This window comes from Macrotis lagotis, chromosome X, assembly GCF_037893015.1.
Source record: "Macrotis lagotis isolate mMagLag1 chromosome X, bilby.v1.9.chrom.fasta, whole genome shotgun sequence".
NCBI classification, from domain to species: Eukaryota; Metazoa; Chordata; class Mammalia; order Peramelemorphia; family Peramelidae; genus Macrotis; species Macrotis lagotis.
Genome location: NC_133666.1, coordinates 13,568,493 through 13,596,329, shown reverse-complemented (window position 1 = coordinate 13,596,329; position 27,837 = coordinate 13,568,493). Strand labels below are relative to the sequence as shown.

General features: G+C 36.1%; 1 protein-coding gene across 8 annotated transcripts in view; it reads left to right on the top strand.

The window, feature by feature from the left end:
• LOC141497968 (E3 ubiquitin-protein ligase DTX3L-like) overlaps window positions 1-26,770 on the top strand; it is a 30,451-nt gene extending 3,681 nt beyond the window's left edge. The window contains exons 1-11 of one of the 8 annotated variants that reach the window (XM_074200869.1): window positions 3,289-9,758; window positions 9,905-9,940; window positions 10,136-10,252; window positions 12,571-12,807; window positions 13,072-13,126; window positions 13,948-14,027; window positions 16,003-16,069; window positions 16,809-16,869; window positions 17,485-17,573; window positions 19,116-19,235; window positions 25,859-26,770. In XM_074200869.1, coding sequence (XP_074056970.1) covers window positions 5,085-7,541 — 2,457 coding nt within the window. In that variant the 5' untranslated portion in view covers window positions 3,289-5,084 and the 3' untranslated portion in view covers window positions 7,542-9,758; window positions 9,905-9,940; window positions 10,136-10,252; ... (6 more) ...; window positions 19,116-19,235; window positions 25,859-26,770. Of the gene's footprint in view, window positions 1-3,288; window positions 10,253-12,570; window positions 12,808-13,071; window positions 13,127-13,947; window positions 14,028-16,002; window positions 16,070-16,808; window positions 16,870-17,484; window positions 17,574-19,115; window positions 19,236-25,858 lie in introns of those variants that run through there. The other 7 variants (XM_074200865.1, XM_074200864.1, XM_074200863.1 and 4 more) reach the window with 7 other exon arrangements.
• Window positions 26,771-27,837: the final 1,067 nt, after the last annotated feature.

The window sequence follows — 27,837 nt, the reverse complement described above, 5'->3', positions numbered from 1 at the left end:
AGCAAAGCTAATTCTCTCTATCTTGTTAGCTCAACTAGGTTTTTTGGAAAGCTTCTCTTCTCTTCCTTCTCTTTTCTGAACTGTGACTAAGTTCTTTCTACCACTCTCTACAGTTTTACAGTTGGGAAAGGAAGGATTTAATAAAGTTCATTCGATTTAACAAAAATATGTAGTAAAATCATAAAAGGAAATAGGGAAATGATTATAATTTGGAATATGTTTGGAATGTAGGGTTTGAGTAAAGGAAAGTTGGTAGTCTGAATAATTAGTTTGGAAGATTTGGAATGAGAAATAAAGACCGGAGGGAAAATTTTAGAAAGTAGATAAAATTTGGGGGACTAATCCCGTTCCTGGAAAGCTGCTCTGGGTGCCCTTGTACAAGTTTCAGGAGGTTTACACATACTGATAAAGTTTGAGTATGCTGACAGAAAGGGTTGAAAAAGTTGGCTTTATGTGGGAAGGTTCTGTGAAACTTGATATGCTTATTTTATTAGGAACTATAGTTATAAACAGTTGCTGTTTGATTTGGAAGTAGATACATTAACCATTATAGAAAGCTAGGAGTAAATTTATAAGCTGTGAGTTTCTGAGATAGTTGTACCTGGATTTGAACTAAATTAAAATGTGCTCTTAAGTATGCTGATTGAGGTACATCAAAACCTAATATCACTTTTACAGTCTTTAGCAGTGAATTGGCTAGAAATAGTGTACCCCATAAACTGAATTGCTTAGAATAACTACCCTTTGTGTAAGATATAATAATATGTAATTAAAATTATGAAATGAAATTTGTTTATCATTTGGAAAATAGATCCAAGTATAATTGAATTTTTTCTGGTCTTGTTTAAGTAAAATGTGTCTCAATCTGATACAACAGAAATTATACTATTTGGCATTAAGAATAATGAGGAAAATGCATAGATCTGAATTTTTGTTGCATGGGTAACCCTTAAGAAATTTACCTCTCATCAGTTTACCTCAGTTTACTATAAGGGAATAATGTAAGCACCTACTTCACAGGGTTGTTGTGAGGATCGCATGATTGTAAAACACTTAACATAATGCTTGCCCTAATATATAAGCACTATACAAATGTTAATGGTCATTATTATTTTTTTAATTAGACAGAATTGCTTCATATATATTTTTATAAAGCTAGCTTACAAAGACTATGGTAATAAAATGATTTTCTATGTAAAGTAATTTGAAAATGCATTCTATTGAATTGAAGTCACCTGGTTGTTAGTGGGTTTGTTTCAAGCCTCAAATATATGCTATTGTTTATGGTATTGCTATATTGCTGAATTTTCTTATAGTCTGAAATTGGTAGCCCATTATATCAATTATGTCATTAAAAGAACAATTTTTCATAAATTGGATGTTAGAATATGAACTGAACAATTAAAAGAAGGTAGAAAAATTTGTTTGAAAACATTGTTTTATCAACCCTGCTAACTCCTTTTAATACTTTTTTTTGTAACTGCAAGTTTCCCTCTTTGCCTATAGCTAGGAGAAATTTAAAGCTAAAACTATTTGACTGTTACTTCTGAAAGTTGCAAGATTGTTATTTGAGATTATTGTCATAATGTTAAATTTATAAATTTATAAATTTATACAGGTAAAGAGTTTGTGTGTGAAGAGTTTATTGTGTGTTTTGGAGTTACTAGACAATGAAATTGACTTACTGAAAATTTATAAATTTGTGTATAATTATAGAAGTGAGCTTATAATGAGTAATCCTTACACCAGGATGTATAAGCTCAAGGAGAAGAAGTAAAGAAAAAGAAAATAAGTGAAGAATGCTAAATGAAATCTCTCATGTATGTACAAGTCCTGGTAAACTTTTATTGCTTATTGCAACTTCATGAGAGTAAAAATAACACAATCAAACCCTCATTTGTATTTAGGAAGACTTGTCATTTGAGATAAAAGTTCTTGGGAGTGAAACTGATATTGTTTTGAGTTTTGAATTCAGGTATAATTGTCCGATGGATCATTAAGTCAGTAATCTACCATTTGAGAGAATGCCATAAGCTATTCAGAGGGAATGTGATCATGACCTTTTACAGGTGGAAATCTGTTTTTGGAAAAAAGCTGAGAAGACAAGCTTGACATAGCCTAAGGTAGGATTCTTCTGCCTCAGTTTCCCCATTGTATTACTTCATTTTGAACCGGAGTATTTCCCACCTGACTATTTCTAAGTCTGGCTATGAGTTGAAATTGTTACTGCATGGTTGTTTCAGCTCTGACTTTTACTGAAGTCATCAGAGCTAAGGATGCTTTATCCTGTCATTTATGTGCTGCTATTAGGATCATGCCTCTGCTTTTTTCCTTTTAGAACAAATTTTTGTAATCAGAGTCGGTAGAGATAGGCATACAATGCAAGTATGTAAGCTCCTAATGTTGTCAGTCTAAATGTATAATGATTTCATATCCTAAGCAACTAAGTAACTTAGTACTTGTTTTAACCATATGCCTGCTCATACTTACATATCATGTTTCAGATTAGTTTATTCTTCTTTCTTGTCTATTAGACAGGATACAAAAACAATGTTGTCATTATTCCATAGACTGAAGCTGGAACACATCTGAACTACTGTGTAAAACTGAACTGTTCAGCCTAGAATTATACTCCTTTCTGTAGCCTCAACAACTATATGTGTGTATGTGTAATAAGGTCCTTAGATGTTTCAAAATGATGTCAGAATATCAATTCTGAAACAACAGTGTATGAGACCAAGCTGTCATTCTATTAATAATTAAAACAAAATCAGAAATATCTTCATTTTGGTTTGAAAAAATGAATTTTAATTCAATGAGTTTTCTTAGAGGAGAATAACTTTGTGGAATATTTTGTGTTACACCAATGAAATCATCAGTTTTATTTAAAATTCTTGTTAAATGTCTAAATAATACATTTCCTGTGGTACAAAACTGTTTTATTAACAACTTATTTGAAATGCACTATTTTGAAATTATTCTCCACATTCCATCTCAAATCTCTTGTTACAATTGAAATTAACTTGATAACTTTAATGTTAATTCATTTGTTTATCATAGCTTATATTCTTACAAAAAGTGTTCCTTAAAATATGTTTTAGATCTTTCTGTATCTCAGCTCCTCCTAATTGAATTGGAATTAAGTGGCATTTAAATTTTCAGCTCTAAAATAATTAGTAAAAATAAAAATTAATTTGGAAGGTTTCAAGAGTTCTTTCTTCTGTTGTATTTAAAATATTTACTTTGCATTTGAATATGTATCAATGTACAGTAAACCTTTAGCTTGTTTTTAACAGTTTTTATGTCATTTAGATAAATATAGAAACAATATGGGATATTTATAATCTAAATTCTCTGAAGTTTCAGGTGGTTTAATTTGATGTTCCCTTTATATTTCTGTTATTCATTAGATAAGATCCTCAAGGTTCTAGCTGGTTTCCAATACATATACTAGTTGTTAAAGAAATAAACTTTGAAATCTTGCATTGAGATCTGTTTTGAAGAAGATTTTAGCAGAAAGGTCTAAAGAGACTTTCCAAGTAATTAGAACCAGAAGGAAAGTCCACTGAAGTGGTGTTCCTGAAAATATGACATTTTTTAGACTTCCCCAACAAATGATGTGCTAGGGACTGAACGACTTCATGGGACATCTGAAATTCAAGCTGAAATGTGTTGACTGAATGAATATTGGAAATGGTTTCTAAATTACAGTGAAACAATGTTTGTTAATATTGATATCCGTTTTTGTATCCTTTTGACTTTTTTTCTGTATTGCTATGCTAATTTCTCTTGGTTTTCTTTATGTTGTATAATTTTTCCCTCTGGATTAATTCTTGTGTTTGAACATTCTTATTATGGCATGTATTGTGCTTCATTTATGTATCTGATCTCACTTTGTAATTGAAACTAAACTGTATTAGCTGCAAGCCAAAAACCTGCCCTAGGTCTCTTGTTAGCTTTCTGTCTATTGACCAAAATCCTTGTGAACTGTTTCTTTCTCTTCCATTCAGAGACTTTTCCTAGGTAGTATCCTTGGGAATATTTTACCAAGTGTACTCTCTGTGGTCTTTGGCATACCCAGGGTCACCTTTGACCTATGGGGGAAGGAGGGGAAATGTTAAGGAGCCCTCTGAACTTATCTTTTTGAGTTACCATATTTTACAGAAACACTGGACCTGGAGTACACAAGAGGCTCTGAACATGTCAAGGATGCAGCTGCTTCTTAGTTGATATGATTTATTGCTTACATCCCAGCTGGACTCTCTGTGTGTTCTTGGGAGTCAAGACAGGTGCCAGTCAGTCTTCTCCAGACTGAGAAACTGTTTCTGCGTCTGGGATATTGTAGATAAACAGACCATTATATCTTCATAGTCTAGCAATTTCCAATGGAAAAGAATGCTGTCTCTACCATTTTACTTATTTATGATTTCTCTTTTTCTTTCACTTTGGGAGGGATTTGGTCCTTTTCCCCTTCCCTTTGACTTCCCCTTTGCTCTGGAACTTAAAGATCAAGGCTTTCCTATTCTTTTAGTCACCTTAATATAGGGAATTCCCATATGCATGTGGCTTTCACTTTAATAAATACAATTGCAATGCTTCATTGACTTGGGATATTGTTTTTTGGTGTAAAATGTACATAATATGCTAATTAATTTTTTCTAGTTCTTTTGATATTTTGCTTCTTTTTAATCAGATTAGTTAAAGTTTTTATCAGTTTCATTAGTCTTCAAACAACCAGCCTGAAATTTTAGATATAATTTCTTTGGGGTATTTTTGTCTTCACTTTCTCTGTTTTTCCTCTATTTTCTGATATCTTTGTGATTATTTTAAGCTTATTTGTTGGTTTTCTCTTTTTAAATGAAGATTAAGCCCATTCTTCCTTATTTTCTATGTTGAAGGTTATTGTTTTTTCCTCTCCTTAAGACAACTTGAACTGCATCCTGGAAATTTTTGTTTCTTGTTCTTCATTATCATCCTCCTCATCATCATTCTTTCAAATAATTACTTGTACTTTTAAAATTTTGTTCACTGAACTGGTCATTATTTAGTATTTCATTGTTAATTTGTCATTTAATTTCTGTCTTATGTTTGTACTGTTTGAACCAATTATTATTTTTACTAAGTTATGTTCTGGGCAGAGAGGTGGAGGTAGGGAGCTGACAGCAACAGCATTCTTTCATCTCCCCTCTCTGCTCCCCAGTTTCCCCCTCCAGTACCCAGTGAACATCGCAGCCCTGGATCTTCAACTCAAGAATCCTTCCCCTGTCCTGATGGCCACAGGCAGCACTGTCCACAGCCCGATGTACCGGGTTCTGGTCCGGGTGTCTGAGAACTGCCCTAGAATGGAGAGGAAGCTACAGAAGTATTTCCAGAACCCGTGGAGGTCTGGGGGAGGCAAGTGCAAGGTCAAAGCCGGTCCCAGTGAAGGCACTTTCTGGGTAGAGTTCTATAAAAGACAAGCCAAGGAAGGTGTGATAGCCAAGAGAGATCACTCTGTGGCTGTCAGTGATACATCACATGTGAATGTCTTCATAGAAGCAAATGAAGACTCAGGAGAGAACAACATGTTGGAGATAAGTCAGCTTTCCTCTCAGACTCAGTCATTGCCAAAGGAATTTTTATATCTGAAGCATACAGATGAGGAAGGTGCTACTAGTGCCTCTAATTCTGTCATTCAAAAGATATTTGTCTATGTGGAAGCCCAGCTGAATTTCAAGCTTTCTACAGAGCAAAGGGAGAAAATCATCAACCTCTGCCCAAATATCAGACTAGAGGGAAACCGTGATGGACCTGAGAAAGTGATTGGCGACTATGAAGATATTGAAAAAATTTATCACTTCTTAAGTGAGAGGATGCTGGGAAATGGCCAGAAAGAGGATATTCTGGACTCAGCCTCAGCAAGTGAAAGTGAGCATATGATGCCAAATGACTATGACAATCCTATTGTTCACTCATACTCCAGACATGGAGGAGAAGAGTCAGACCTCATCTCAGTTCCTTCACATTTGTATGAATATTTCAAATATTTCTTTGCTGATACTCTGGACAGAATAGAAAGTGAGCACCAAGTACGTATCAAAAGTACTTTGGAATATCCCACTGGCAATGTGTGTTTAGACTTTGAGACAAGTAAGTCAGGGAACAGGAAAGCAGCTCAAGAAGCTTTCACCAGAGCTTTTCAGAGGGAAATTCAGAATGTGACCCGCCAGGAGGTTCATTTCACAGATAATAAGCTGGCACTGGATGTCCAAAAAACACTGAGTGACATGTTTCAAAACCTGCATATTAAAGCTGAAGGAAAAGTCTTAATCCTCTGGGGAAACCCACAGGATATTTTAGGAGCTCAGCATTTCATTGAAGCCAACTTCTCCCGCAAGCAACCTGTGGAAATGATGATTTCTCAAAATTTAAAAAATGTAATTGAGGTTGATACTGTACACTGGTATCTTCTGGGTCAAGAATTCAGAGAAATAGAGAAAACATATAACATTGTAATGGAATTGGTGAACAATCCCCAAACTCGGAAAACCCTCATTGTATTTAAACCAAAAGACAAAGGTTTAGACCTCTCTGCACATGCTTATGAAGATTTCATTGATGTCTTTAAGATGCTTTTAACTCAGATTGTCAAAGAAGTAATTATCCTGAAACCATTAGACCAAGAGAGAAAGGGTTGGCCTGACAAGGCATTCTTTGAAGACTTTGAAAGAAAGCACCCCTATGTGAACTTGGAGTTGAATAGACAAGACCTGACATTGACTGGTTTGCCCAAATATGTTGCAGAAGCAATGAAATATGTTAAAAGATATTTTAATATTGAAGATCCTGCTCAGCAGAGACAAGGGTCAGCTTTCTCCCTTGGAGCGAATTGGAATAGAGACACCAGGTCCCCCTTGGACAAAATGGGGGATGATTTCAGGATGGCTTTGCCTGTCTTCAAGGGACTGCCTAACTGGTGGAACTTAGGAAAAGAAAAGAAAGAGGAAGAGCAGGAGGAGTGTGTCATCTGTATGGAAATCATTCAGCAGAAAGAAGTCCTTCCAAAGTGCAAGCATGAGTTCTGTGGTCCTTGTATCCGAGAAGCCATGAAGCATAAACCAGTGTGCCCTGTATGCCAGACTTCCTATGGCATCATGAAAGGGAATCAGCCAGATGGAACAATGACAGCTTCTTACAGAACATCTTCACTTCCAGGTTATAATTCATGTGGCACAATTGTGATTCATTATGACATGCGGGGAGGCATACAGACAGAAGACCATCCCAACCCTGGGAAACGCTATGAAGGAACAAGACGAGTGGCATACTTGCCAAACAATGAAGAAGGACGGCAGGTTTTGCTTCTTCTCAGAAGAGCTTTTGACCAAAGGTTGATTTTTACAATAGGACAGTCTCGAACATCAGGAATCAAGGATGTGATCACTTGGAATGATATTCACCACAAAACTCTACAATTCGGCGGGCCAGAAAACTATGGTTACCCTGATCCCAGCTATCTGCAACGAGTCAAACTGGAACTGAAAGCTAAAGGAATTGAGTAAGAGGGTGAATTCAAGAGAGAGAGCTGCGCTTGCAAAAGCTAGAGCTGAAGAAAACAGTCAAATAAATCATTAATATGTGTGTTTGTGCAGTCACTATTTAAAGAAAAAATAAAAGAATTTGTGAAGAAATTAGTTATTTAGGGATGATTGAGATGAACTGCTACTTGCTAACCTGTCTAATATTTTGGAGTTTTTTGCTTTTTATTAGGCAAACTGAAAGCCTGGTAGGGATGTAAAAGTTGCTATAGTGAGAACTCAAAGTGTACCTCTCAGTGCTTTGCTTCCTGTCTCCCTTTTGCTGTCACCAGACATGCTGAAATTAAGGAACCTTCCATTGTACCACCTGTACAAGGTGATGACTGACCCTTAGGTTCATTCACATCATTTGTGCTAAGCTATTTGTAACTTCAGAACTCATCAAAATTTTCTCCCTTCTAACTGGAATGGTATCCAAGGAATATTAAAAAGATTGGAAGAAAATTACAGTCTCCAAATACGTCCTTCAAATTATAGTCTCCAAATTCGTCCTCCAAATAAGTCCTTCATTTCAGAAAAAAAAAAGACAAATACCCCAAAAGCCCCACAAAAATCCAAAAAAAAAAACTATTCATCTTTGGGACTCTGACAGATTTAATGTAAATTGAAGAGAGGGGAAAAGTTATTTCTGCTTCATTCAAGTCCAGCGATATCCAGTTCCTTTCAGAAACAAGTAGAAAATCCTCTATTTGGATTTCAAAACCTTTCTTATCCTTGTTGCTCTCTTTTTTCTTCCTCTTTGTACTTTGTGATTCAGTGGTATTGATCTCCTTGTGCCAAAAACTTCCATCTTCCCGGATTGTGCTTTTACTGGATATCATTCACATCTGGAATTCTTTCTCCTCAGTTCCACCTGCCGGCTTTCCTGACTTCTTTCATGTCCCACTTAACAATCCCACCGTGTACACGAAACTTTTCCCAAACCCTCTTAATACTAGTAATTTTCCTCTGTGGATTATCTCCAATTTGTCCTGTTTGTAATTTGTTTATACCTAGTTGTTTGCATATTGTCTTCACTATTAGATTATGAGCTACTTGAGAGCAGAGACTGCCTTTTGCCTTTTATTTGTATCCCCCCCCAGCACTTAGAACAGTGCCTACCATGTAGTTGGCACTTAATAAATACTTGTCAACTAACTGATTGGCTATGGGCAGGCTCATTAACCTTGCCAAGAATTGGAGTTTCCAGTTTAATAAGCAGCTGGTTTTGGCTTATGCGCTGCCCTGGTTTTCTTCATTCTTAGCTCATTTCTAGGAGTACACCTGGTTTCAGTTGTAGTTTGTCCAGTCCTAATTGAGACCACATTCATACCCAAAGATGTTCTGACTTTTAAACTTCAAAAATTGTCTGTTCAATTTGCCCTTATTCCAGGTGCCCCCTCAAAAATGTACTTAGAGGGAAACAGATGAAATGTTCTTCTCTGAATGAGTCCACCTTTTGTATTTGCTATAAAAACTAAGCAGAAATTTTCATAGGAGCTTGCATATTGAATCCTGTAGCATTGTTTGAAGAATGAAAGTGAACCTATGATATAGAGAGGTTCTTTTCCCCAGTTACAAAGAGCTTATTGGTGATAATGCAACAACTCCAAGAAGGATGCTCAAGTGTTGTAGCTCTAATGATCTATAATTGATTTTTCTTAAATGATTGAATCATCTGTTTCTGAGTCTCTGTTTTATTGGGGTTTATATATGTTTATATTAATGGTTGTGTCACATGCTTCTAATAAAGTCAAAACTGTGTCATGATCTAAAAAATGTTATGATCTGTAACAAATTTATTAACTATTTGTGTTTTTTTCTGTTTGTTTGCTATAGTTCTGTGCCCTAGATGGATGTGGTGAATTTTTGTAAAAGTTCCATGTGCTACTGTGCAATGTGTATATTCTTTTGCAGTCCCCTTTAGAAGATGGCAGAAGTCTTTATGTTGCATTTTTTAGAGCAATTTGTTCAGTTTCTAATTTTCTTTTTGTTTTATTTTAATTAAAATCATTCCAAACTGAGGGATATTGATGATTTAGTATGTAAATAAATTGACCTATGTTCTTTATCTTTTTATGAGGTACAATACAGCATTTCCTTTATGTGAGCCAGGATGCTTGAGTCTCCAGTCTGGAGAATGCAGGAGCCAAAATTACTGGGGACCCAAATACAGACTGAAAGCTGGGAAGGAATAATGAAGTAAGGTGGATCCATTGGTAGAATAAAAACCTTTAAATTTCCTGCAAATGTCCATGAATGATAGTAGGTGAATGAGAGGAATGCTCAAATTTGGATAAACCTGATACACAGGTTAATATATCTAATTTTCCTTCTTTTCTTACCAGTAAAATCAGGTACTACATGGGCATTGTCTGTTTTTGGTAAGTTCTCATTTCTCTAAGTCTTCAGTTACTGAATGTATTCCCTCAATTTGAACTTTAGACCAAGAAGATTGCTTAATGCATGGCCATGACTTACCTTTGGAATAACAGATTATAATGAATTCAATTCCTTTTATCAAGTAAGAATCATTCCTAGTCTGAGTCCACAGTAAGATTAAATTTCCTTCATTTCAGAGTGCTTTTCCAGCATGGGGTAAAACTGCCACTTTCTCTGATTCTTTCCTGAACTTGAAGCCGCATAGTACTTAATCAACTTTTTCTTCCTGAAGTTCTGCAAACACCCTCTCTGAGGTACAGAATATGCTAACTATATATATATATATATATATATATATATATATATATATATATATATATACACACACACATACATATATGTGTATATATAATTTACACAGATGATCACTTTCCAGGAGATCAAAAGACAAATCAAGTAATAGCAGAGAATAATGATTATCAATTAAATATTCTATTTGAACATTTGAAGAGAGTTTTTAAATGTCTTACATCTTCCATTTTCTTCTGTTATTTTTTCTGTGGATCCATGTCAAAAATACTAGTAATTCATTTATTTTGGATACAGTATTTCTTTTTTTTTAGGTTTTTGCAAGGCAAATGGGGTTAAGTGGATTGCCCAAGGCCACACAGCTAGGTAATTATTAAGTGTCTGAGACCGGATTTGAACCCAGGTACTCCTGATTCCAGGGCTAGTGCTTTATCCACTTTGCCATCTAGCTGCCCCTGGATATAGTATTTCTTAAAATCCCATTGAGTATCCTAATTTACCTACTTCAAATGAACCTTCCTCTAAATAGAAACACTGCACACATGACAGAAAGATATTAGGCTCTTGAAATAGAGAACTGTCATCCACATACGAAACTTCTTATATTTTCCCACCATTTTAGCCAGTAGAGATCCAGATTGGATCTTTTCAGAGCATACCCATTTTCTAATTGACAACATCTATACTCAGATTTCTTCACAACTCTTTAATTCCCCAGGAATTATTTGGTGGGGTCCCAGAATGGAGATTTATTAGAAAATCAGGGTCATTTACATGCTAGAAAGTAGCCGTGAGTACCCACAGAGTCCTTCAGTGCCTGAGAATCCTTCCCAATCAACCAAATTTTAAGGTTGCAATGAACTAATGTAGAGGCAATTCTTGCAAAAAAAATAGCATAGTTGAAAAGAGAAAAATAGTATCATCCAGAGTAAATATGGAGGCAATCAGTGAATCAATATTATGCACCTACTGTGTGCTAAGTACTGGGGATACTATAAAAGGCAAAGGACAGTTCTTGCCCTCAAGGAACTTACAGTGTAATGGGGGAGACAGTGTGCAAAATGAATATAGATAAAATATATACAGAATAAATAGTGGCTAATTAAAACTGGAGACACTAGAATTAAGAGGGAGGAGATTTTACTTGAGACCAAAAGCCAGTGAGGAAAGTCACCTGGTAGAGTTGAGGAAGTCCTGTTATGAGGAACAGCCAGAGGAAATGCCCACAGATGGCTTTTCTAGATGTTGCAATGGAGAACAAGGACTATTTTAAATATTTTGTCCAGTGAACTGAAAATGAGAGAAAGTGCAGCCAGTCCTGGAAAGGGTGACTAAGGAAAGTGTCATCTAGGGGTAACCAGCTCTCAGGAATACCTTTATGTGAAAGGAATGGGAGAAGAAATGATATAGGGTGAAGGGAAATGACAAGGCGTAGTGGAAAGGTTGAATGGTAAGAAGGTTGAGAGGAAATAAGCTGGTAGGGGCTGTGGAATGTGATTTGATGATGACCTTCAGGGGCTCAAAATCACTGGCACTAAAAGGGTATGAGCAGGTATGAGAATGATTCATTGAGCTGATACTGGAAATAGGTTTGGAGGAAGTGCAATATGATATGGGAGGCATACTTTCAGATGGTCCTATAGGAAATTCTACTTCACTAGTCCTTTTCCTTGGAAGAGTGGAGATCAGCTAGGAAAAAGTTACAGTAAGAAAGTGATCAAACCTGTGCAATAAGAAGCAGAGTCATAATTCCTCTCCCCACCAGCTTTCCTCTTCCCTCAAGAGGCAGGACAGCAGGAAATGGAAGGCCTGAGGTGAACAGGTAGGTTGTTCCTTTTTTGCACCAGAGATTCTCCACATCTTACTTGAGATAGATGACAAGTAAGAGGTAGAAATTGTGCTTGTCCAGATGCAAGTTCTTTGGTCCTATTTCCAAAGGACACTAGGACCACTGTATTTAATTCTCCTAAGACTTGCTTTTCTGTTTTTGTGCCTTTTCGTTTCCTCCATTCCTGAATGTGGTGAACGTAAAGAAGAAAACTTGATATTGGAAGAGCTAAAGAATGTTTTAGGTCTAGGGCAGCTAGGTGGCACAGTGGATAGAGCATGGCCCTGGAGTCAGGAGGACCTGAATTTGGATCAGATATTTGATACCTATTAGTTGTGTGACCTTGGGCAAGTCACTTAAGTCCATTGCCTAAAGAAAACAAAAAGGATGTCCTAGGTCTGGGTTGGAGTCAAGGTTCAATCAGGAAATCATTTTCTCTCTTTTTCCTATGAATCCCTTAAGGTTAACGTTATGCCTGCACTTCTTCATCCTTAGGAGTACTACCATGAAGAACTTTGCTGCCACACTCTTGTGCATAAATATTCTGTCACAATCGGCAACATTGCCTTTGAAAAGTGAGTTTCCTTCAGGTTCTCCATCTTTTTGCCTGTAAATCCCTTACAGTTAATGTGATTTCTCCATTCATGGGCTCTAGGATTACTCCAGTGAAGAACTGCACACTCTCTCTTTTCTGGACGAAATTCATTTTGAAAAGCTGTTATTTTTAGAAAGGTGAGTTTCCACAAATGAATTGGCTTAAGATATTTATAGAGCTTTTTAGTGGGAATATCAGTCAGGTCATCCCCAGGTGGTGCCTCTGATGGACCATTGAAATAGTTCCAATGCACTCCCAAAGCATCTTTCTTTGCAACTGTTTCTACACATCTGTACTAGTAAATAGATTAACTCTTGTATAAAAAAGGCAACATTTTGGGGTCATTTTTGATCCTCTGAGAAGACTGTGAGATTACTAATTTTCTTATCCCAATGTTGCAGGGGAGAGACCAGAGGATAATACAGTTTAAGTAACTTGGTTACCTTGCCAGGTCTGGTAAGTGCATAAGTTGGGAAGTAATGTTCAGACTTCCTGATCCTATAGTTCATCTAGCAGATAATTTGTAATGTTCCTGTCAAGCATCGTTTTGCCTTCCCTATCACATTTGTATTCATTCTTGCCATTCTTGACTTCCCTAAAAATTCATGAACCACATAGACCCTCCATTTGGAAGCCCCTTATCAGACAACTGAGAAAATTGAGGCTCTCCAGTTTTCCAAGGTTAATAGAGAGAATTTGTGTTACATATTCATTAGTCCCCTGCTTGACAGATTCCAGACATTGGCCACTAGACGCTGCCATAAGTATTTCTCTACCTTAAATTTTATTCTTTCTTCCCATTCTAGGTATGCCAGGTCTTTTCCTTTCCATTCAGGATTAATCACAATAAGAACATCAGCAAAAAACACCTTAATAATAACTTCAACTACCAAATTAGAATTGAGCACAGCAAATATCATTGAAGGAGTGTATATGTTATCTCCTTTGATCCCACAGCAGACCTCTTATTCCAATGCTCTTTGTAGTCCAATAGGCAGAGAAATAAAATCATGTTAAAATATGGGAAATTATTGCTATCATTTTTGTTCCCTTTACTTCATTTTCTTTCACTATGATGATTTTGGGATTATTTGGTTATTCAACTTCCACAAGACCCAGGTTTCAATTGGTTAGCACCAAAATGATGTATATGGGCATAAATGCTCAATACCAGTTGGAAAATTTCTTGTAGAATTGGCTCAGATTTGAACATCAGTTTCTCCTTTTGGGTGTTCGATGCTTAAGGTTAACTTTATTTGTCCATTGATTGGTTCTAGGATTATTATCAGGAAGAGCTGAGCAATCTTCACCTTGTGTACATATTTCATTTTGTCAACCTCACTATTACTTTTCAGAGGTGAGTTTCCAGATTTGCATTTCTTTTAGAAATTTGAGCACTTTAATTCTGGGGACCATTTGTTATTGTTTGTCCTTCGTTCTCAAAGAATATCAAGGCGATGATATCATGACATGCTAGTGAGTTGAATTGATGTGAGGAGGTGCTGCGCAAAGTCATCAACTTCACTTTCTCCTCTGAAGTAATCTGATTCTATTGACCACATATGGATCGGGATATCTGGAGGTGTTCCTTGATGCAATGGGAGACATTAGCTTTTTAAAGCTAGGTCTTTCTGAGGTCACAGTTTGACTGAGACAGTGCCCTTTCCTTCATTAAAATTACACAAGAGAGAGATGAGGCAAAGAGGGCCACGAATGACCACTTCCAAAAAAGAAGAAAAAAAATTGTTGGGAGGGTATGACCCTTGGGGTATCTCAGGGATTAAAGCAGATGAGAAAAGGAAGAAGAGCTTTTCATATAGTCCAAAAAAGAATTTCAATCTGAGAGGATAAGACCCCCAGAGTTTCTGGCCAAAACAGAAACAATTGTTGTTTGAATTCACTTTGAACCAGACAGCGTTCAGACAATGACCAAATAGACTTAGCCTGAGACCCACTGTTGGCCAGTCAAGGGGAGCCAGAGTGATTTTGGGCCTACAGGCCCAAATGCTGCAGAGTATACACAGGTATGAGAAGGAAAAAAAGGGAGAGGGGGAGACGGGAGGGGAAAGGAGTTATGTAACTGAACTTGCTAGCAGCTCATACATGTTAGTAATAAAATTTCCCTTGCATGCAACAGCCTCTTTATTTTGTGTGCCTTTGAGCTTCAGAGAAAACTATGAGATTTTCCTTCTTCAGTTTTGTAGGTCAGAGAGGTAAGCATAGGTTGAATTTGTGAAGTTTAGGCTTCCTGAACCTGCAAGTCAGGATGGGTCCTATGAGCAATTTTGGCCCTGTAGTTCAACCATTCATCCCCCCCCCCCATCACTATTATATGTAATTTACTCTTACCATCCTACATTACCCTAAAACGTCAATGTTCACATAACTAGAACTATAGGCCTTTTAAGGGACCTTTTGATTGAAAGTCCCTTAACAGATAGGTAGGAGAAATGAGACCCACAGGGTTTTCAAAGGCCCAAATATTAGAATGTGTCTGAAAAACCCTGCTTGACTGGCTCCAGTTGCAGCTAACTGCGTACTACCTTGGATGTTCCTTGATGTTGGTTAGATTTGATTCTTCCTTGTCATTTCCCTTTTCTTGATCCCATCAAATGGAGACGTCAAGGTGCAGGGCCTCACACACAGTCAATAAAGGTCCAGAGGCTTCCCTTCATTTCTTGTCTTCTAATTCTTAGAAGTGTTAACCTGGAAGACTTAAGAAGTTAACGTCATGTTTACTTCTGCGACCATTGCATCTCCTTGTGAAAGTTGTCTCTTCAATTTCTTTTTCTTCTGGGGAAAATTGATGATTGGGGATGAAATTTGGGGGATGAAATTTTGGGGATGAAATTTTCCCTGGCTTATGTGCTCTCCCATAATGTAATGAACAAATACCATTCCCATAACCCAGGAATAATAAGCCTTTTCCTTTTTGTTCATGACTGATCACAATAATAAATGCAGTCAAAGCAGCAATAATAACCCTTGAATACAAAAAGAGAAACAACCACTATGAATAAATTTTATGGAATACAATATATGTATAATATCTCTTTTGATCCAACGGCAGACTTGTGATTCCTGTGCTCTTTGTAATCTAATCAACAGAAATTAAATGATGCTGTGTGTACATATGTATATCATATATTTCCCTTATACCATTTCATCTTATTTCTGACTCATCCTCAAAGGTGACAAAGTAAGTGCCCATATCCAGGAGCAAAAGTTCTTATAGGCTGGCATGAGTTTCTGAGACATGAACGCAGTCAGTTTCTCTTTTGAATTCTCAATGCCTTAAAGGTGAACCTTATTTCTCTGTTGATTGCTTCTAGAATTATTCCTTGGAAGAACTAAGCAGTCTTCCACTTGTGGACGAATTTAATTTGTTTCTTTTCAAAGGTGAGTTTTCAGATTTACATTTGTTTAAGAAATTTGAATAGGTTAGGTCTGGGGGCTTAAGTTCAGGAAAGCCAGAGTGTTTTTCTCCTGATGGATCTTTTAATTAATTCCCCTGCACTCTTGGAGAGAGCTAGAGTTCCCCAGTTTCTCTATCCTCTTTTTAAGACCTAAATCTCTCAAAATACAACTTAACTTCTCCCCACCCAGACTTATAAGGAATTTCAAATCTAAGGTGAATTTCACTGATGATTAGCTGGAGTCATATCCTGTCCAAATTGCCCAAGCTTGGGGAGAGGGATTTTGGTATAGATAGTCTTTCTCACTAAGGATGAGTTGATGTTACTCTCAGCCCCTCATTTTGATAGTCATTCACATATGATTTGTTAATCAATCTGCAAGATTTGAGAAGTAGTCCTCTGATTTACTGCTGTCTTTGTGAAAGCATCTCTCATCCCTTCTAAATGTAATTCTGTTTAATTCTTCTGTTTTGGGAAAAAATGGATGAGGTTGCTCTGGGAGTAGGCATTTGACCTTGCCTAAGGGGTCTGCCATTTTGGGACAGATTTGATTCTTTGCTCCCTTGCAGATGTGCTAGGTTGTTTTCTGTTCAGGATTAATCACAATAAGAACAGCAACATAAAAACAGCTGTAATAATAATTTCAACTACCAAATCAGAAAGGAGCACGGCAAATAACATTGAAGGAGTAAAATGTGTGCATGTTCTCTTCTTTCCTGCAGCAGACTTCTGATTCCAGTACTCTTTATAGTCCAATTGACAGAGGAATTAAATGATGCTAAGGTATGGTAAGTTTGTCAGGCCAGGAGGATACATGTTATATGTGAATTAGGTAGGATTGCTATTTGGGCCTTCCTGGCTCCAAGTCCAACTGTCTGCCATCATTTTTATTTGCATACTTCATTTCCTTTTACCACAGAATCATATTTGGCTTGCTTGGGTGTTCATATATCATCTTCTTTAAGGCCCCAGTTTTTGTTTGGGGTTTTTCTTGGCAAGGCAATGCTGTTAAGTGACTTGCCTGAGGTCACACAGCTAAGCAAGCATTAATTGTCTGAGGCCAAATTTCAACTCAGGTCCTCCTAACTCTCGGACTGGTGCTCTATCCACTCTACCACCTAGCTACCACAAGCCGCTACTTTTTGATCTGTTGGAAACAAAGTGATAGACATTGCCTTTTATATTTCCCCCCTCCTTTTTTATTTCCTTTATGTCTTTCATTCTTCTTCATCCTATTTGTATTCGAGTGACAAAATCACTGCACATTTATAAAGGCAATAGATCTTGGGCAAATAGATATTGTAGATCTTAGGATCCAATTCTGGGACCTCCCAGAATGTCAATTTCTCCTTTTGGCCTATCAGTATCTTACAGTTAACTTCTTCTTTCTCTGTTCAGTGATTCTAGGATTATTCCAAAGAAGAGCTGTGCAGTCATCTCCTTTTGGATAAATTTCATTTTGACATGCTTACAGTTCTTTTATAAAGGTGAGTTTTCAGATTTGCATTTGTTTCAGAAATTTGATTAGTCTAGGGATATAATCAGGGAAAGCCAGTGAGTTTACCTCCTGATGGACCTTTGAAATCCTTACACTCTTACATAAGTCTTCCCTTGGAAGGGCTCACATACTTCCACTGCTGTGGTTGTGGTTTATTGTTGTTGGGTTTTTGTTTTCTAATATGTTCAGTAACATCAGGAGATTGATGTCTTGACCTACAGTTGAATTGGTTTTAAGTAAGAAAGAATTTTGCAAAGTCATCAGCCTCACTCACCCCTCCAGAGTCATTGAAATCCCATGGACAAACAAGTTGAGATGACTGATTATTGCCAATATATAATCTATGAGATATATGATTTAAAAAGGAGGGCTGTCAGTAATGTATAGAGAGCAAAGGGTAACAGAAATGAACAGTTCCTGTACTAAAAAAAATCTTGGGATGTCTAGTACAAGGCCTTCCACCATAGAATAGACCCCCTGCAGAAGATTTAAGGGAAGAACCTGAACAACAGACACACAGGAAGAGATGAGCTGTGATTGGACCATTGAAAGAGGTAGCCAATGAGTGAAATCATTGAGCCATAAGAGTATTAGAGCATTTTACCTGATCCTGATGTTTGGGAAGATCCAAATTTCATTAAGGCCTTGAAGAATAGAACAATACTACATTCCAATTTTAAATTGCCCCTTTGAGTTACCTTTTTAAATTTCTTATAGCATTATATTATCCCACTGTAGTATTATGAGTTACTTTGTCAATAGTTTAGAGTAGTTTAACATCTTTCACTGGTATGGAAACTGAATCACATAAAATTAGTGCTGGCATAACTTGGATGTTTGAAGGCTAGAAAATCATGCTAATTTCTCACTTTTCCCTGTATTAATTCAATATAAAATTTTGCCAAACACAACTGCAATAAGAAAAAGAAACACTCCCTTTGCAGTTGCTGTGTCTTTTGAGTCTCAGAGAAATTTGTGAGATTGGTTCCTCTGATTTTTTTTTAGGTCAGAGAGGTGTTGACCATGTTGACATATCTGGTAAGAAGATGAATTGAGATGTGAAGTAAAGACTTACTGTGCACATCAGGATGGGGCCTTTTAGCAACTTCTGCCCCTGTTGGTCAGTTATTCAGTTCCCCTACCAGCTATTATTCACTTTCCTAAAAATTAAATGTCTGCACAGCTATAACTACAGAATTTTTCAGAGACTCTGCTTGTCATACACTTCACAGAAAAGTGATGAGTGAAGTTTTCTGGGTTAGCCTAATTGAAGGTATAGGAGTGATCTGGGCATTAGACCTTCTGCTTGGCAGACTCTACATGGAGGCCACTGGACTCCATGTTGGTCGCATTTTTTTTCTTGTAATTTCTAGTCTGGCTTCATCAAATGAAATCTACAGGATAATAAATTACATGTAGTGGGATGCCAGACAGCTGGAAGATATACAGGGCTATCCACACAGTTCGTCTTTCCAAATCTTTTGCTCTTAGCCCTAATCAGTCTTGCTGTGTCTTTTCCTCTGTCTCTCAGTGGGTAGCATGTCCTTCTGTACTTCGTATTCCTAGGACTGTAATATCCTAGAAGATTTGAGAAGTCACCCTCTTGGTTACAAATTTTATCATGTACCGCCAGCCCTCTTCCTTTTGAGAGGTAAGTCTTCAATTCCTTTTTCTTTTGGGAGAAGTGGATGAAGGTTATCATTGGGAGGTAGTGTTTAGCTTTGCTTAAGAGCTATATAATGTTAAGGACAGATTCCATTCTTATGCTCTCGGTATTTTAGAAAGGTTCCTTTCTATTCAAGATTAATGATAAGAAATGCAAACACAAAACCACAATGTTATCTTCACCTACAAAAACCAGAAACAACTATAACAAACATCTGTTTTTGTTGTTTTTGCAAGGCATTGGGGTTGTGACTTGCCCAGGGTCACACTCTAGGTAATTAAGTGTCTGAGGCTGGATTTGAAACCCTGGTCCTCCTAACTCCAGGAGACAGTGCTCTATCCAGTGTGTCACCTAGCTGCTGCACAAATATCATTTATGGATTAGACTAAATGCATGTTATGTTCTTTGAACCAGCATTAGACTTCTGATTTTGATGCTTTTTGTAATCCATTTGGCAGAAGAATTAAGTGATGTTATGACTTTCAATGGGATTTTGCTAGGATAGTATATGTATTATAAGTGGCTTCGGTAGAATTCTTGGTTGGGCTTTCTTGATTTCGTGTCCAAATATCTAGGACATTTTCCTGTTCATCTTCGCTTTTACTCCTTGGGTTCATTTCCTTCTTGTTCTTATTGTTCTTCTTTATTTAGATTAGATATTTTTTTTTAAAGTTTAAGTTCTGAATTCTCTTTCTCCTTTCCCCTATTAATTGTACTCAGAAGAAACATGATAGCATTTGTACACATGAATCTTGCAAAACATACTCCTCTTAGTCATGTTGCAAAAATAAACAAAAAAGGGAAAATATTATAATCTGATCTGCATTCAGACTCTAGCAGTTCTTTCTCTGGAGGAAGATAACATTTTTCATCTTAAGTCTTCTGAATTTTCTTGTATCATTTTACTGATCAGAATAATAACTAAGTCATTCTCAGTTGATGATAATAGAATATTCTATTACTGTGTTCAGTATTCTTCTGTTCTGCTCAATTTATAGAATTCTTTTTATGTTTTTCTGGAGACATTATGCCCATCTCTACTTTTAAAGAAATATTTTACTTTTTTTCCTAATGGCAAATAAAAGCAATTTTTAATATTCATTTTCTTTTTAACTTTTTGAGTTCCTAATTCTCTTTCTTACTCTTTCCCCTACCTCCCTTTAGGCAGCAGACAGTTTGACATAGGTTTTTTTGGTATGTGCAGTCTTCCAAAACTGAGTTTCATATTATTGGTGTTGTGAAAGAAAACATGGATCAAAAATTTAAAAATCATGAATAATTTAAATTGAAAAATAATTTACTTTGATCTGCATTCCTGCTGTACCAGTTCTTTCTCTGGAATGGGTAGCATTTTTTATTATGAGTCTTTGGAATTGTTTCGTATAATTGCTGGCAATCGCTGTCATTAATTGTTGATTATCATATGGACAATATTCTTCTGGTTTTTCTTATTTTACTTTGCATTAGTTCATTCAAGTCTTTCCAGGTTTTTCGTAAAGCATCCTATTTTAGATTTCTTACATCACAGTGGGATTTCATTGTGATCATATACCACAGCTTGTTTAGGCTTCCCCAGTTGACGGGCATTTCCTCAATTTCCAATTCTTTGCCACCACAAAAGGAACTGCTATAAATATTTTTGCACAAATATTTCCTCCTCCACCTTTTTTTAATGTCTTTGGTATAAGATGTAGTGGTAGCATTGCTGAGTCTCAAATGGTACACACGGTTTTATAGCCTTTAGGGTACCAGGATGGTTGGATCAGTTCACAGCTCTACCAAGAGTGCATTAGTGTTCCTGTTTTCCCACATACCTTCCAACATTTGTAATTTTCCTTTTCTGTCATACTGGCAAATCTGATGGTTTGAGGTGATTCTGCAGAGTTGGATTTCCCTTGTCAATAACAATTCAGAACTTCTGTTTTTCTATGACAATAGTCCTGATTGTCCAGACTCTGTTTGGGAAAGTATCATCCAGTCTGCAGTTGTTGGATTTCCTGCTGTCCCTCTAATTACTTGGTCACCTACTACCTGTTAGCTAGCACCTATGGCAATTGAGGAGCAACTAAGATGCAACGTCCCATCCCATTTTGTTTATGTGGATATGTTTGAATTGTCTCTACCTTGTTATGGAAGTTATGAGTAAAACTTGACTCCATTTCTAAGAATCAGCCTCTCAGTGTGTTGCTTCCTTGATGTACTTTTTAAAAGCATTACCGCAATAGCCATGTTGTAAAAGTAAATGTAACTGCTTCCCCCCAAAAAAACCCGAGAAAAAATAGAGTAAAAAAAAAATATGTCTCAGTTTGTATTCAGATGCCATCAGCTGTCTGATTTGGATAGTCTTCTGTATCATAAGTCCTTCATAGTTCTCTTGGGTCACAGCATTGCTGAGAAAAGTTAGATCATTCACAGCTGATCATCCTGCAATGTTGCTGTTACTCTATATCTCTGTATATACATTTCATATATATATATATATATATATATATATATATATGTAAATATATATACATATATATATACATACACATATACATATATATATATATATATATATATTTTTGTACATTTCCCATTGCATCTGCTCATGCAGACTTTTCCCTGAGAACATTCTATTCTTTGATGTACTTTTTTTTTAGTCCTTGATGTACTTTTAATAAGCTCCTTCAGTTATCCAGGGAAAAAGTCCAACAAAAAATTTTCCTTTTAACAAATAAAGAACCACCAGGAGCTTTTGTGGGTTTTCACTTCTGGCTATCACTGTGGATGGGCCTGCTCCACCCCCTGGAACCAGCAATCAAGTACTGCCTGATAACTGTCCCACTCCAGGAATTGGTTAATTTGTGAAGTGGCAGAGAATTTGGCTCTCCCAAAACTGAAGATGGAAAATGGAGAAATAGGTTTCCAAATCCAAATTTTGAATTTTTTTTCATTTGTGCACAAAGAAGGGAAGGCAGAAGGAAAGGCAAAAGGTTCACTCAGAAGAGATTGATAAGTAACTAACCTTCATGCTTTTTCATGAGAATGCCAGTATTTTTAAAGTGATTGGGTGGAGTGAGCCTTCAGGGAACTTCAGGCCTGCAAGTTGTACTAGGTAGGCAAACATTCTGCCTGATATGTCCACTACTGAGCAAAGAAGATAGGTAGAGACTGGAAAAATAATAGAATAAAAGGGAAAAGATATTTGTTGAAATAAAGGATACAACTTTAGGTACTTAACTCAGATAGACATTCTAAATGTCATTTGAAGATCTCTATGCTAGGCAAAACGGGGATTTTCTCTAGTGTTGAGAGAGGATTTGAAACAGTAGTTGTAGGAGATGATTGTACTTGGAATACCTTTCAGGAAGGCTGAAGTAGAACTTTCAAGGCTTTCAATTTTTAAAAAAAAATTATTTAAGGTAATAGAGTTAAGAGTGATCTGCCCAGTAAAGAATTGGAAATCAAGTAAATGTCCTTCAATTGGGGAATGGTTTAGCAAACTGTGGTATATGTATGTCATGGAACACTATTGTTCTATTAGAAACCAGGAGGGATGGGAATTCAGGGAAGCCTGTAGGGATTTGCATGAACTGATGCTGAGCAAGATGAACAGAACCAGAAGAACATTGTGCAGCCTGGCAGGAGCCTGGGGGTGATGATCAAACTTGATGGACTTGCTTGTTCCATCAGTGTAACAATTAGGGACAATTTGTGGCTGTCTGCAATGGAGAATACCATCTGTATCCAGATAAAGAACCGTGGAGTTTGGAAAAAAGTTCAAGGACTATTCCCTTTAATTTAGAAAAAAAAACCCAGATATCTTATTGTCTATCTTATCTCTTATACGTTTTGCTTCTTCCTTAAGGATATGATTTCTCTCTCATCACACTCAATTTGGATCAATGTACAACATGAAAACAAAGTAAAGACTGACAGATTGCTTTTTGTGAGGGGTGGGGGGTGAGAAGTAAGATTGGGGGGGGGAAATTGTGGAACTCAAAATGAATAAAATCTTTAATAAAAAAAATAAAGAGTGATCTCCCCAGGTACACCTAGCTAGGTATTATTAAGTGTCCTACACTGGATTTGAACTCAGGTCCTCCTGACTCCAGGGCCGGTGCTCTATCCAGTGCACCACTTAGCTTCCCCTACTTTCAAGACTTTTAAAACATAAACAGAAAAGAGTACAGTACCTCTCCCTTTCTGACTGTGGGCCAATTGGAGGGGCAGCTAAGAAAGAGAAGAAGAAAAATTTCAATCAATTGAAGATTGTTTCCATAGATAATCTGGGATATGATTGGTAAAGGCAGTGTCTGGTCAGAAAATGAAAGCAGCAAGACAAATGCAGCTGTGAAGGGCTTTACTCTAAACTTGAAAAAAAAAGGAGGAGATAACTATTCAAGTTAGGGATAAAAGGAAATGGAAGTTGAAGTTTTTTTTTTACAGTAACAGTATGAATAAAGAACTTGAAAGTAAATAATTACAAAAACTTGGAAGGAAGTAAGGAAGATTTTGATCTCATTCAATAAGATAAATATGAGAAACTATTGAATTATATGGAAACTATAGAAATATATTTGCAGTATTGAATTATAGATAGTATAGTATTACAAGGGTCTGTTCTAATCTATATATGAAGAACATATACAACAATTTCATTACTGTAAAATAGAGTTTATGTTTGCAATTTCTATAATTCTGAAAAGTTTCATGAATCTTAAAAGAGGAGTATAAATTCAAGACTGTTCTTTACATCTTTTGGCAAGAGACTAACTGAAAGTAGCTGGTCCTATAATTTGAAGGCAAGCAGTAAATGACCCTTAAATGAATTGAGACTTACACATTACCATTAGTGAACATAAACCCAGACTTCAGTGGTCCTGAAATGAAATCATAATGTAGTTTCATTTATAGTAAAATATGTTCTCCTTTGAGGATAATTGTGGTAAATCGGAACTTAATGCAAATTGCATTTGTTGTTTGGCATTAAGACAGAAGGAAAAATGCTTATGGATCATGAAAATTTGAGTCAAAAAATCTGCTTTCAGAACTTTATTGATAGTGTCATATCTCGGTTTCCTGATCTATAAAGGGGAAAATGAGATAATAGTATCCAGCCTCTCAAGATTGTTACAAGGATCACAGGATTGTAAAGTGGATATTATAGTACCTGGCATATGGCGAGCACTATATAAATGTTAACTGTTAATATTATTATTATTTCTTTAATTATCTGCATTTAATCCATACTTAATAATTTCATGCCAGGTTTTAGATATGTCATGTAAAATGCTAAAAATTATAAAAACATTGGCTTCATATAGATTAATGTTATTTGACATCGAGTTCTATGTATCGCTAAATTCTGTTATGTTTTAAAAATTCAGTTTATTATTTTTATGTTGTTTCTAAATTTCCTGTTTTGTTGGTGAAACTATTGTATGAGACTTGCTGAAAATTTCTTTTGATCTGGCTTCTTTGAAATTATTAAATCATTAGTGGTTGTTGTCATAATATAAAAATCTATTAAATATTTAATTGGGTGTACATATTTTATCTTAAACAAGAACTTTATTTTAAACAAGATGATTGACTTGAAGGAAAAACTATCTAGGATCAATTTCTTTCTTTTTTTTTTTTTTTTTTTTTTTTTTTTTTTTTTTTTTTTTGCAAGGCAATGGGGTGAAGTGGCTTGCCCAAGGCCACACAGCTAGGTAATTATTAAATGTCTGAGGCCAGATTTGAACTCAGGTATTCCTGACTCCAGGGCCAGTGCTCTATCCACTGCGCCACCTAGCCACCCTTAGGATCGATTTCTTTGTAGTAATTTATTCCTACTGAGAGACAGATATTGCCCTGCATAGAGCAGCTATATACAAAAAAGTCATAAAAAAGTCCTTGGCTTTACAGTGATAAAAGAAAAAAACACTGAACTTATCCAATCAAACAAGGTGTTCCAGGATCTTCTTTTGTTTTTTGTTCTTTTTTAAATAATGAGAGCTAAATAACTTTCTGTACTATAAAGATAAAAGTTGAATAGAGCATGCCATTATTGGAGAAGGAATATTTTCACAGAATCAGTTTTTTCCCCTTCCTATCTTCATATGGTGTTGATCAAAACATACCATTGACCATTAGTTTACCAAAAAATTTAATTCATTATGCCTATGAACTTAATCCAGTTACTTTATGTACCATAAATGAATGGGTGAAGGGATTCAAAGAAGAAAGAAACTATGCTGCTCTAGTCAGGTTGTGGAAGATCCAAATCTTGGTTTTCTAATTGTGAATACATTGGTTTTCTTGGAAGCACAGTTCTGAAGTAGTTATATAGATTCTCTTTTTAGTAAATACCTCATTTCTATTGCTGGACTACAATGATTGTATCTTATTCTTCCATTTCTAACTATGCAAATGTGTTTCATTGACTAGTTGCCCAACAAATTGAAAATCCGATCTGCCTCATTGACAAAATCTGTTATATACAATAGGCTTTCATAAGTTTACTAAATTGTGTGTGCCTCTTAATCTTGAGTTGTACCATCAAATCATATTGCCTTGCCACCTTCATATTAATATGATCATTGTTTTCAGTTTTGACTCCTTATTTGATTTTTCAACAGCCATGGGGATACCAGGGGTCTCCTCAGCCACCACTTTACAAAAGAGGCACCAAGATGGATTCACTCCCAGGGAATGAGGGAGAAGCAGGAGGAGGAGGAAGAAGAAGAAGAGGAAGATGATGGTAGTGTGGTGAGAAAGAGGAGGAAAATAAGGACGTGGAGAAGAAGGAGCTAATTAAGTATATTTTGAGAGAAAAAAATTGATAATTACTGTGTGAAAAAAGGTACAAGAAAAGGTCTTGTAAAATCTCCTTATTTGTAAATTTCCAAAGTTTCTTGAGACAATCTGCTTTGTAAAGGTGAAATCCCTAAACAGTGAACTGATTTGCTAAGAAAACGGGATTGCCACTTCTATTCCTAATTAAAAAACGAGGGGAAATTTTCAAGTCTGCTTATAGCAAACAGTGAGTTTCACCTAAGATTATTTACCTATCACTTATGATGATTGTGAAATTATGCTTGGAATAGTACATATTAAAGTTACAATTTTAGCCAACTTGGTCTCACCTAATTTTAATCTTAAAGATTTATTTTTGCATTAAGTGGTGAATGTTGAATATCTTAAGAGATAGATATGTTATTCCATATGTTGAAAGCAACTTTGTCAGTGTTTTTCTGGATTTTTGAATAAACTAGCATATATTCAACTTGTCTCTGTCGATCCAGAATGTAATAATTTTATTAATTTCTAATGATTGATTTTTATACCTTGATGTGTTTCAACTGAAAAAGAAGGAAAAAAAAGAGAAGAAAAAGGAGGTTGAGTAAATTTTTAAAGGTCTAGTAAATGTTTTATTATTGTAAAACCACGAGAGAAATAATAATTGCATCTAGCCCTAAGCTGTGATTAGTGAAACTTGCTGTTTGAGGTAAAATCTCATAGGACTGTTATCTGATAGTATCCTTTTTTTATTTAAGGCAATGGGGTTAAGTGGCTTGCCCAAGGCCACACGGCTAGATACTTAATAAGTGTCTGAGGCCGGATTTGAACTCAGGTCCTCCTGACTCCAGGGCCGGTGCTCTAAATACTGCTCCACCTAGCTGCCTCTGATAATATCCTAAGTTTGGAATTCAGGAATGATTATCTGCACTATCATGAAGTCAGTAGTTTACCAGTCAAGGGGGAGATCCCATGTGCTGTTCAAAGAGAGTGTAGTCTGGGAACTGCTACAAGTGGATATCTGGGGAGGGGGTTAGGTGGCACAGTAGATAGAGCACTATCCCTGGAGTCAGGAGGACCTGAGTTCAAATCCGGCTTCAGACACTTAATAATTACCTAGCCGTGTGGCCTTGGGCAAGCCACTCAACCCCATTGCCTTGCAAAAGAAAAACACTTATCTGGGCCTGGGAAATGTTCAGGAAATGACCTTAGTGTGACACAAGGAGAAGATTTTCTTGACTCGGTTTCCCCATGGTGTTATTATTTTTGAATAGTGAAGTTTTTCACCTGGTTAATCCTGAGCCCAGTTGACTATGATACCCTGTGAATGGGGTGGAACTTCTTTAAGACTGGCTGCTCTTAAACTTAACTATAACTTAGCTGAAATCAGATAGAGCTAAGGATGTTCTTTATTCTATCTTGAGTCATTCTGTGCTTTTAGGCTTAGACCTAGATGACCAGTTTTGATGCTATTATAATTACGTTCCTCTTTCTTTCTCAATGAAATAGGGAAATAGAGGAATACCGAAATGGGACACGTTTGTTCTTAAAATACTAAAAATGTTTCTTTTAAGCAAATTCATTTGTGCAACATTTTAGCCTAGGGATTAAAAGCATCTACTTATAATGAATGCTGACAGCTATATATTCATGTATTAGGATAAGATCTTTAAAATATCTTCTCTTTATTGGAGAATTACCAGGCATGAAACATTTTTAGAAAGCAACAAAATAAGATAGTTGCATATTTGAAGCTTTGAACAAGTTAAAATAATAAATTCTAAAATTTGGATTCAGAACTTTATATATAAATTTCAGA